The 12,002-nt window shown below is 48.4% G+C and overlaps 1 protein-coding gene across 3 annotated transcripts in view; it reads right to left on the bottom strand.

Annotated features, from left to right (window-relative positions):
* The window catches only part of AKNA (AT-hook transcription factor), a 62,042-nt gene that overhangs the window by 16,996 nt on the left and 33,044 nt on the right, over positions 1-12,002 (bottom strand). For all 3 annotated transcript variants that reach the window (XM_023223698.3, XM_023223700.3, XM_023223699.2), the window contains exons 7-14: positions 10,955-11,014; positions 8,794-8,921; positions 8,091-8,298; positions 6,356-6,522; positions 6,057-6,254; positions 4,676-4,922; positions 3,616-3,722; positions 2,686-2,897 (exon numbers count right to left, since the gene is read on the bottom strand). In XM_023223698.3, coding sequence (XP_023079466.2) covers positions 2,686-2,897; positions 3,616-3,722; positions 4,676-4,922; positions 6,057-6,254; positions 6,356-6,522; positions 8,091-8,298; positions 8,794-8,921; positions 10,955-11,014 — 1,327 coding nt within the window. The remainder of the gene's footprint in view (positions 1-2,685; positions 2,898-3,615; positions 3,723-4,675; positions 4,923-6,056; positions 6,255-6,355; positions 6,523-8,090; positions 8,299-8,793; positions 8,922-10,954; positions 11,015-12,002) is intronic.

Raw genomic sequence — 12,002 nt, 5'->3', positions numbered from 1 at the left:
TGAAAAAAGGAGGTTGCCGGCCGGGCGCGGTGGCTCAAGCCTGTAATCCCAGCACTTTGGGAGGCCGAGACGGGCGGATCATGAGGTCAGGAGATCGAGACCATCCTGGCTAACACGGTGAAACCCCGTCTCTACTAAAAACTACAAAAAACTAGCCGGGCGACGTGGCGGCGCCTGTAGTCCCAACTACCCGGGAGGCTGAGGCAGGAGAATGGCGTGAACCCAGGAGGCGGAGCTTGCAGTGAGCTGAGATCCGGCCACAGCACTCCAGCCTGGCTGACAGAGCGAGACTCTGTCTCAAAAAAAAAAAAAAAGGAGGTTGCCAAATATTCACATATAAAATGATCTCATTTTTTGTTTTTTTTTGTGTGTTTTTTGAGACAGAGTTTCACTCTTCCACTCAGGCTGAAGTGAAGTGGCACAATCTCAGCTTACTGCAACCTTCACCCCTGAGTTCAAGCCATTCTCCTGCCTCAGCCTCCTGAGTAGCTGGGATTATAGGTGACCACCACCACGCCCGGCTAATTTTTGTTTTAGTGGAGATGGGGTTTTCCCATGTTGGCCAGGCTGGTCTCAAACTCCTGACCTCAGGCGATTCACCCGCCTCAGCCTCCCAAAGTGTTAGGATTACAGGCGTGAGCCACTGTGCCTGGCCTCGTTTCTGATTTAAGTACAGTCTTGCATCACTTAATATTGGGTATAAGTTCAGAGAAACACATTTCTATTCCGTTTCGCCATGTCACAAACATCATAGATTACCCACACCTACTACATATGTGGGGTAGATGGAGTAGCCCATTACTTCCAGGCTACAAACCTCTACAACATTGCCTGCTGAATGCTGTAGGTGACTGTAACACAATGGTATTTGTGTATCTAAACATAGAAAAGAGACCATAAAGATATGGTACAAAAGATTTTTTAAATGGTACATCTGTAAAGGGTCCTTACCACGAATGGAGCTCACAGGACTGGAAATGGTTCTGGGTGAGTCAGTGAGTGAGTGGGGAGTGAATGTGAAGGCCTAGGGCATTACTGTACACTGCTGTAGATTTTACAAACACCATATTCTTAGGCTACATTTACATTTATAAAAAAGTTTTTCTTCAATAATTAATCAAGTTTAACTTACAGTAACATTTTTACTTTATAAGTTTTAAAATGGTTTTTAACCTTTTGACTATTTCGTAATAACATTTAACTTAAAAATACATTGTAAAGTACAAAAATATTTTCTTTCTTGATATCCTTATAAGCGTTTTTCTATTTTTAACTTTTTTTAAAAAAACTTTTCTGTTAGAAACTAAGACACACACACACACACACACACACACTAGCCTAGGCCTGCACAGGGGCAGGGTCATCAATATCCCTGTCTTCTACCTCCATGTCTTGTTCTTCAGGGGCAATAATAGCACTGTCATCTGTGACAACAATGCCTTCTTCTGGAATACCTCCTGAAGGACTACCTGAGGCTGTTTAATAGTTAACAATTTTAAAATAAGTAGAAGAAATACACTCTAAAATAATGATAAAAAGTATAGTAAATACATAATCCAATGACAGAGTCATTAGTTATCAAGTATTATGTACTGTACATAATTGTAGGTTTTGTACTGTACTTTTTTTTTTTTTTTTAAGGCAGAGTCTTGCTCTGTCGCCCAGGCTGGTGTGCTGTGGTGGTACGATCTCGGCTCACTGAAACCGCTGCCTCAGCCTCCCGGGTTCAAGCGATTCCCATGCCTCAGCCTCCTGAGTAGCTGGGATTACAGGTGTTAAGCCACCACACCCGGCTAATTTTTGTATTTTTAATAGAGACAGGGTTTCATCATGTTGGCCACAGGTGACCCTGGCCTTAAGTGATACTCCCATCTCGGCCTCCCCAAGTGCTGAGATTAAGGCATAAGCCACTATGCCCGGCCTGTACTGTACCTTTTTGTTTGGATCTTTTTTGAGACAGTCTCACTCTGTTGCCCAGGCTGGAGTGCAATGGTTTGATCTCAGCTCACTGCAACCTCCACCTCCTCGGTTCAAGCAATTCTCCTGCCTCAGCCTCCCGAGTTGCTGGGATTACAGGCATCCACCACCATGCCTGGCTAACTTTTTGTATTTTTATTAGAGATGGGGTTTCACCATGTTGGCCAGGCTGGTCATGAACTCCGGACCTCAGGTGATCCGCCCGCCTCGGCCTCCCAAAGTGCTGGGATTACAGGCAGGAGCCGCCGCACCCGGCTGGTACTGTACTTTGATATGACCAGCAGTGCAGTAGGTTTGTTTCCACCAGCATCGCCGCAAACGTGTGTGAAGTGTTGCCCTGCAATGACTGCAACATCACTACCAAAGGAATTTTTCAGCTCCATGAAAATCTTATGGGACCACTGCCATGCATGCTGTCTGTCGTTGAACAAAACGACATACTGTCACACAGTGCATGACAATATGTGTAAAGACACACACATTTACATCGGCACAGAGAACAGTTTATAGGTTCTACACCAAAACATCAGCACTGATGGTTTCCAGAGTATTTTTTTTCTTTTGTTCCCTTTTGTCCACCTTATCTGTAATTTCAAATTTCAGTACAATGAACCTGGCTAATATGTCATATCCTAAAGGGTTCTGCAAGTTTTTCTATTTGATTTTTCAATCCATGCAGTTCTGTCCAAGCCAGACTCCTGCACTCACCCATCTCGGCTGCCAATGTCCGCTCCAGGCTGAAGTTGGGTGCCCTCTGCCGGAGAGGCCCGCTTAGGCTGGAGAGGTGCCTCTGTGCTCGGCTCCGGGGTGTGCTGGGCTCTGTGGCTCTTCTGGGGATCAGAGAACCCCTGGCCTTGGGGTAGGAAGCTCCATCCCTGGGCACAGATGCAGCGAAGGGCTGGGCTAATGTTCCTGCTGTGCTGGGGGACCGTGGAGGAGGGGACACACGGAGGTCACACAGAGTGAGACACTCAGGCGGTGGCATCTGAGGCTCTCCACACGCTAACCCAATAAGCTCCCACCCTTTGCGACTTTGCATCTCGGATGGTATAATATTTCCAAGGACACACACACATTAGATGTCCACTTCTTTACAAACTGTACACTGGCCAACCCAATATGCGAAATAATAAATCTCAATTTCTATGCAGAATACATAAAGAGAAATAGGATTTCTAATCCTTCCTTTGCATGCACCCTTGGGTTGCCATGTGGGCCTCCTGAAGGGCCTGCACCCAGCTTTGGAGGCTCCATCCCTCCAACCTTCAACCCTGTCTCCTCCGCCTTCTCCCTTCCCTTTGGGTTCCATGTAGCCACCCTGAGTGCCCTTTGTCCTTGTCTTCTGTTCACCTCACAGTGCCCTCCCTGTAGTTTTTATTCATTCACCCATTCATTTGCTCAACAAAAATGAATTTCCCAGCCTGTCGCTAATTAGCTGTGTGAGGATGGACTAGTCAGTCCCCTCTCTGAAGCTCTGTTTCCTCTGTCAATAACATAGGAACAAGAAATTGGGGATGAAATGAGTCCCTATGAATGGACAGACCATCCTCTCTTATTCTGGGCCATCACGGGCACTGCGATTCCCAGGCTGTCCCAGGAATGTGGCACTGACAGGACAATGGCGGGATCCCAGGATACCTGATGTGGGAGAGCCGGTGCTCTGGAGTCTGGGTGAGGGGTGAAACTCTGCTTGTTTCTGAGCCAACAAAGCCACTGTCTGTCTCCGGGGATGCCATCCAGGGCTCCTGAAAGAGGCAGTATCCCTTTATGTCTGAGGAATGTGTCCAAGGCACACTGGGAAGCCCTTCCCAAATCCTAGCCTGGGTCTCACCTCCCAGAGGCTCACACCCCAGGGATGCTGGCCTGGCTCCCAACAGCCAGGCCCAGGAGTGAGGGCTCTCAGGCTCTCAGGCCTCAGCACAAGAATCTGGCTACCAGCAGGGACTCTGCACCCCAGGAGGACCCTGAGCAAGTCCTGCCTCCCTGAGGAGTGGCAGCCAGAGCCTTGGGAGAGACACGGCCGTGGACAAGGACTAGCAAGGGGAGAGGGAGAAAGTCATATTTCCAGTGTCTCCTGGCTTAGGCCTGGAATACTATGGTCTTATCTGAGTGGAAATGCTCAGGCCCAAGGCACTGGAAAAACGAAACCATCAAATATGTACATACAGGTCCTACCCACTGGGTTTAACACACGGCACAAAGAACACAGAGCAACACAGGTGCCTGCCGTCGCTGAGTCCATGTCTAGTGCAGAGAATCCTGACCATGGGCTCATTAGGACTACAGAAGCGTGTGTGTGTGTGTGTGTGTGTGTTTGCACGCAAGTGCACAGGCATGCGTATATATGCATTATTCTCTGACAGTCACACTTCCACAGTGGTCTGTGACCTTGCAGCAGTGATGTCTGCTCTAAAGGGCATAGAACTAGACTCTCCAGCTGTGATGGGCAGGCTCAGAGAAGTATAAGCAATGGGTTCCAAGCTCTCAGAGGAGGAACAAGAGCTCTGGAAGAGGGACAGGTTTGGGGGGTGACACTGGGCATAAGTCCTGCATGTCAGGTGGGATTTTGGCTGGCAGGGACAGGAGCAGCAGGTATTCCAAGAAGGAATAGCACAAGGAAAGATCCAGAAGCAGATAGTTGAGAAGACCCAGCAATGACCCTGAGGTTCTGGGCCCATTCCCCCATGTGGAGACTTACCTCCAGGTGGGGCCCACCGCCGTGGTGCAAAGGCTTCTGTGGAAGGCGCTCAGAGATGCCGCTTCCCTCCAGGCTGGTCATACTACTTTGGTGGGATGCTGCGGACTTGGTGCCTGGAGGGTGGGGTGGCATGCCAGGGCCTGGAGGGGCTGCCTCAGCCTTGCCCAGGCCTGATATGTGCCCGTCTCTAGCCAGGGATGTCTGGAAACCTGGTGGCTTCACAGATAGCATCTGCTCCGTGGCCTCCCTGGCATGGGAAGAGAAGACCATCCTTGAGCTCTGCCGGGCAGCCCTGACGCAGGGGTTGGCCTGTCCCGGGAGCCAAGCAGCCCAGGGCACAGGCTCTGGAGTCAGACATCCCTGGCTGTCCAGCCTGGTTCTGCCACCTTCTAGCTGTATGACCTAGGGCAAGGCACTTTCCCTCTCTCAACCTCACTTTTCAAGTGTAAAATGTGGATGCCAACAAAACCCACCCAACACACCAAAGAGGAAATGCTAAAGTAGCAATTCCCAGACTTAAGGAGTTCGCATACCACCTTCCCTATTTCAGGCATTTCCATAAACTTCCATCTACTCCAAAGATTTTAGATCACTATTCAAAACAGAAGATGTGACAAACAGAAACTAACTTTGAGGATAAATACAAGAAACCTGAATGTTATCACATACTAGATAGATCCATTTGCCTGCCAAAGGCTCTAGGCCTGAGGCCTGCTTATGCGCTCTCACGCTATCTCTCTCTCTCTTTTTCCACAGAAGTTCAAGAGAGGCATTAAAGACACCACAGCACTGAGACTTTCTCCTTGGCATCATTAGAAGGTCAGAGACAGAAAAAGAGAATGATATTCTTTTTTCTTGTTTTTTTTTTTTTTTTGAGACAGGATCTTGCACTGTCACCCAGGCTGGAGTGCAGTGGCCGGATCTCAGCTCACTGCAATCTCCGCCTCCTGGGCTCAAGAGATCCACCTGCTTCAGCCTCCCAAATAACTAGGGCTATAGGAGTGTACTGCCATGCCTGGCTAATTTTTGTATTTTTTGTACAGATGGGGCTTTGCCATTTTGCTCAGGCTAGTCTTGAACTCCTGGGCTCAAGTGATCCACCTGCCTTGGCCTCCCTCAATGCTAGGATTAAAGGCATGAACCACTGTGCCCAGCTGAGAATAATATTCTTTAATGATGCATGTGTCCTACTGAAAATCATGTCCCACACTACCCGAAATCATTTCAAGGGCTATCAGTGGTATACATTGCACACTTGAAGATGCAGGACAGACAAGCCATATCTGAACTGTGAAGTGCTGTCTTATTCACTCTGACAGTGATCACCCCTGTGGTTTTAGGGTGGAACCAAACATTCTGCAGGAAAGGCTCAGTGACTTACTCCAGGGGAGCCCCATGACTTTTCTCAGCCTGCACCAGGTGCTGCTTTGGGAGGACCCTGGTGGCCTCTGCTTTCCCTGGAGCTGCAGCCACCCCATCAACTTCTAGGGAGTCACCTCCCCTCTCCTCCTCCTCCTCCTCTTCTTCTTTCTCCTCCTCCATTCTCATGGCTTCCGGGAGAGATTTCACACTGAGGTACCTGTAGGAGAACACACAGAGGGGCATGATCTCTGCCCAGTGGGGGACAGCCAAGATCCAGCTGCTGGCCAGACACCCTGGTCAGGTCCAGGTGGCACTCACCGCTCCATGAGGCCATGGTACACTTGTTCCATCTGCAGCTCCTTGTGCCTGAGTCGGGCCAGGGGGTCCTGTGGCCTGTCCTCCACCTCACTGTTGCCAGAGCTCACCTCCACATTTATGTGCAATGGGCGGGGGCCAGTGCTGGCGGCGGCAGTGGTGGTAGCAGGCTGGGGTCAGAAAGATGAAAGGACAGAGATTCAGCAGATACTTAAATACCACTTTTAAGCACCTGCCTCCTGCCAGGGGGCTGAGGGGTAAGAAGTACATTAGACTCACTAAGCCCACCACCCTTTTATGCATGTGTAAACTACGGAGACTGGGCTGTGTGATCTTTGATACTGGCTGCCATGAATTGAGCACCTACTGTGTGCCAGGCACCATACAGATATCAGGTCACAACAATCCCACTAGTACCTAAGATTATTACAAACCATTTTACAGACAGGCAGCTAAAGCTCAAATGATTTGCCCAAAGTCAACAGAAACCAGGAGCAGAGTTGAGATTTGAATCTAGATTTCCTGCCAGAGTTAACTCTCCTGACCCCCATCTATGCCAGTAGGGCCACCCCAGCCCCCTGCAATACCTTCACTGCAGGAACACAAGGGTCCTTCAAGATAACGTACTCGGGGTTTCTTCCCATTCTTGTATGTAGTGGCACCTGGTAGAGTTTTCCTACCCTCTAGGCCACAGCACAGCATAAGATTTTCCCCAAACCATGGGGCCAGCACGACTTTAGCTGTCAGGGATGTCCTACCAGTGTCCCACCCTACCCAGCATGCCAGGCCCTCTTTCCTGCTCCCATCCTCAACAGACAAGTCTTTGCAGCACAGGCAACAGGAGTTGGGAGGCATAGAGACCCCACCACTGTCATCTGTGTGAATGCACTATACTCAATTTGCTCACCTGCAAAACGGAGATAGTGATTGCCTCTCAAGGGGTCATGGTGTGGGCCAGAGAGCCTTCTACAAAGCCCCCTTCGTGTAGGGCTCTTGTCTAGGCTTCACCCCATCATCTGTGCAGTACTACAGGCTAGAAACCTGGAGCCATCCGTGTCTTCCTTCCCTCTCACGACCACTCCAAGTCCACTCAAACATACCTTCCCAACCTCTCTCAAGTCCACACATGCTTCCCCATTTGCCCTGCCACCTCCCCATCCTCAGACTGGCCTACCCACAAGTCATCTTATGTCATCCCCTGCCAGAAAACCCAGCAGAGTTGAAGGCCATGCTCTCTATGTGACCCACAAGCCCCTATGTCATGGGGCTCGGCCCGCCACATCTCAGACTATTTTTCCCTTCTCTTTCCATACTCTAGCCACAGGGCCTTTGCACAAGCTGTTTCCCCCACTGGATGGGTTTCCTCTTTGTCTCTAGTAATTCCTACTTAGCCTCAGGTCTCATTTAAACATGACTTCTTCAGGGAAAGTTTCTCTGACCTCCTCCTCAAACTCAGTCATGTGACTCCTCCTACTCTCACAGAACCCCATAACTCTCCTTCAGTGCACTGATCAAAATTATAACTAAATCACCGTAACCAGTTCAACTCTACAGAAAACTCTGTGAAGGAAGAGGCCACCTTCCCTGCCACCTCCCATCCCACTGAATCCCTACCATGTGTCATGGGTCCTGGCATATGGCACGCACTTCATAAATATGAAATATGTACTGAAGAAATGAATTAATGAAGAAATGAATGCACAAGGGAACAGCCCAATATGGTTCTGCCAAGAGGTACCTCAGGGCAGGAGGTCTTGATGGCTGGCATGGGGGCTTGTCTGGAAGGAGCAGGCAGGTGCGTTGGCTGGTGGAGGCAGGGCAGGGCTGGGGTACTTTCCAGAGCTGAGTCTGACCTGGGCGGCTCAGGCTCTTGCTGGGTCTGGTCTATGTGTTCCTTCAGCTCTTCCAGGCAACTTCCCAGACGGTATATCTCTGCCTCCAGCTCCCTGGAATGCAGAAACATCAGCACCAGGAGCCCAAGACGGTAGCCACATCAGGCAGGTCCAGGAGCAGAGTGTCAGAGCAGAGACTCCAGGGGATGCCCCCTTAGGGTTCATTTAATATCAGCCTTTAGACGATGGTGAGAACTCAAAATAAGCAAGATGAAAGAAGGTTCCACTGGGAATCAGGAGGCCTCAGCCCAGGTTCCCTCTGCCTTCCACAGGCTGTGGGACCTTACAGAAAGCCCACCCCCATCTAGCCTCAGTTTTCCTATTAACCAATAAGGGTTTCAAGGCATCTTCTCAGCAAGTGGGTTCAAAGGGACTCAAATCTCAGCTTTTCATCGTGCCACCATCTGGATGTGTATATTAATTAGGATAAGATTTCTCTCTATTCTCTTGTGCACAAATTATAAGGACAAAGTGCCTCCCTCCTGGAGACTGAGGGACCCCAGGGGCCCATCCCATCTGTCCTTCCAGGCCTTCCACTCCAGCAGGTACCTGCCAGGATCAAATCTTCCAGGTGTCCCCTTGGAGCCAGCAAGCGGCTGGGCAGGGTGTTGCTCCCGGCAGGCCTTCAGGTACTCCTCCTCTAGGGCCGCGTGGGCAGCCTTCAGCCACTGGAAGCCCTGAAACCAGACCAGGCCAGGAAGACTTGAATGCTCAGCCCCCGTGGGGCCTGTCCCTGCAGACACAGTGGATGAGACAGTTTGCAGGAGGCCATGGGATGCACCTGGGCCCCTGGGTTCATGCAAGATACGGGCTGAGGTTGAGATCTCTGGAGGCTGCCTGCCCTGGAGAGCGGCCGTGATCCAGCTCTCTGCTATCAGGCTGGCACAACAGAGACACAACTTAGAGCCTTGGCACCAGCTTCAGAGAGCACCAGCCCTTCCTGCATAGACTTACAAGGACCCCAATGTATCACAAACTGTCATAGCTGTCACAGTATCAAATATACTATCACCATATCTCCATAAGGACCCTCTACTTGAGAGATTCTGGATCCTCATTCTTGATTTGCAAAACTGTGGGTTTCAGAAAATGAGCCACTCTTTTCCCAAATCCTTATAGGCTATCAATACAGATAATGTTATCATCACCATTACATTATTGAGAATATTTACTGAGCATTGAGACTCTGGGCTAAAACACTTTGCATTTATTTAATCTTCAATATAATCATAATGAGGGGGTGATTTATCATCTTCATTTAAAAAGGATGAAACTGAGGCACAGGGATGTCATTTAAGTTGGTGAAGGTCATGGAGTGAGTGAGTTGTAGAGACAGGATGTGGGCCCAGGCCCTCTGGCCCCAGAGCTCATGGTCCTAGCAATCCTGCTAGGCTCCCATAGTAAACATAATCAGGGGTAATACATGGCTAAAGCTGCGGCAACTGGGGTTGGCATCACTGTCTTACCACCTTCTGCATCCCACTCAACTCTGAGGACAGACTGAGGCCAAGGACAACCTAGAACCCATTCCCCGGTCACATCTAACCTTCTGACAGCTCTCAACTTCCCTGCATATGGGGGAATTAGAACAGAGAGCAAAAAAATGAATGGTTTTAGTTTACAAGGGCCTTGGTCATCCACTGCATGATATTACATGATACACATCATGTATTTTGTGACTGGAAAGTGTACGTGACATCTATGCAACCACACAGGAAAATACTCCTGCCATAACATTTTTTTAGAAACTAGGTGTGCTGCATTTGCCTCTCCAGACCTTCTCTCAGCTCCTCTCCCACCCTGCTCTGTGCTTTGAGCATCAGGGCTGTCTACCTGCTGGCTTCTGGTTGGGTCTGTCTAGTGGGAGGGACCTATCAGAGATCACAGGGTGGGAAGAGAGAGACTTGAGAGTGGGTACAGCTCCCAGCTAATGCTACTACTTGGGGATTCCCCAGTCTTTGCTGGGTCCCCTGATGCTGTCCACACCTTTGCTGACAGTTCTTTCCTCTGATACCTACACTCCCAGACTTGAGAGCTCCACCTGTTCCTTACTGGGACCCTGGCTGACGCAGCAGGAATCTAAATTGTATTTATGACTGCAGTTATCTAAAATTCCAAATTCCAAAGGAAATATACCAATAAGGAATCTATAAAGGGTCTCCCCCCCCACCCCCACTTTTTTTTAACCTAGTTTCCAAACGTTTGGCAGCCATTTTGTAATTTTTTTAAAAGGCGATAAAAAAGAAAAGGCCTTTTTCTCCTTGCTGAGAGGCAGGATAATTTGTGGAAAGTAGTGCAGGGCAGTCATTATGACCCCGGATTTGAAAGGGAGACAGACCTGGCTCCAGGCTCTGCTACCTACTAGCTGTGTGGTCTTTGAGTAACCCCTCTGAGCTTCAGTTCCATCCTGGTTAAATGATGGTGATAACTGTAACTGCTTCACTGGGTTTTGATGATGATAAAATAAAATAACATACTCTAGGGTTTACCACAGTCCCTGGTACACAACCATCCTTGCTTAATAAGCAGTAACTATTGTGATATAACGATCATTATCATGGGAAGCTACTCAAGAGCTGTTTGCTCTGAAAGAGACACTGTGTCTGGGATTCTCTTTTCTGTCTTGCAGCAAAGGAGGCTTCAGAGACAGAGCCATGGGAGACAGTGGTTGTCTGGCAGTTCCACGGGTGGCTCCTGAATTGGGCAGTACCTTGAGTTGGTCCTGGGGCATGAGACGTCCTGCCTGTATCAGTCTTTCAAAGGACTCCACCTGGACATTGGGAAGGGAAGGAAACATGCTCCATTAATCCAGTCCTGCAGACTCCCACACCCAGCCACATCCATGCTTTGGTAAGAGGAGCTGGGTCCGTCCTCAGGATGTGGGGTTTCTGCCAAGCATGGAGAGGTGGGTGCTGGGAACAGCTTCTACCACCAGCCCCAGGCATAGCAGCCTTGAGAAAAAATCAAAGTGGAACCTGCAGAAATTTACTGACAACAAAGCAAGTCACTCGTGTGCATCAAGACTAATTGCAGGATATTTACTGCAGCATGAACAGTAGGGAGGGGACAAGAAACAGCCTAAATGCCTGTCGGTGGAATAGTATGCAGCCATCAATAAGAGGAAGGTACATGTGTATGTTCTGAGCTATTAATACCTCCAAGACCTATTTTTCAGTGTCAAATCAAGGTACAGGGCAATGTTTATGGTATGCTACCATCTGTATAAAATATGTGAAGAATAAAAAGGAAAACGATAAATACATTGCTTATATATGATATACTATCTCTAGAATTCAAGAAACTAAAATATTAATTGCTTCTGGGAAGGAGAACTAGGTGGCTGGAAGACAGGAATGAGAAGTAGATTTTTCTACTGTATGTCTTTTGCATCCTTTGAAATTTGAACAGTGTGAATTTGTTGCCTACCCAAAAATAAATATTCAAATTTAGGACTTCAAAAAGTCAAGGTACAGTAGCTTATGCAACCATTTCTATAAATGCAAGTGTGTGCACTGAACGTTTTTGCATGGGTTGGAGAAAATATTTATTTTTTGCTCAATATGCCCTCTGTACTGTGCAAAGGTCCTTATCATGGGTGTCTGTTACCTGCCCAAAAAAAGTTTAATTACAAAAAAAGGCAAGGGATGATATATTCAGTTTTAAGAAAGCTCTAGATCAGTGTGAAATATAATGTAGAAATGTATATCATATAATCATATATTGTATAATTTTATAATATATAAAATAGAAATATAGTG

The sequence above is a fragment of the Piliocolobus tephrosceles genome, chromosome 14 (genome assembly GCF_002776525.5).
Source record: "Piliocolobus tephrosceles isolate RC106 chromosome 14, ASM277652v3, whole genome shotgun sequence".
Taxonomy (NCBI): domain Eukaryota; kingdom Metazoa; phylum Chordata; class Mammalia; order Primates; family Cercopithecidae; genus Piliocolobus; species Piliocolobus tephrosceles.
The sequence above is the reverse complement of the archived record's forward strand: the minus strand, read 5'-3'. Positions and strand labels throughout refer to the sequence as shown.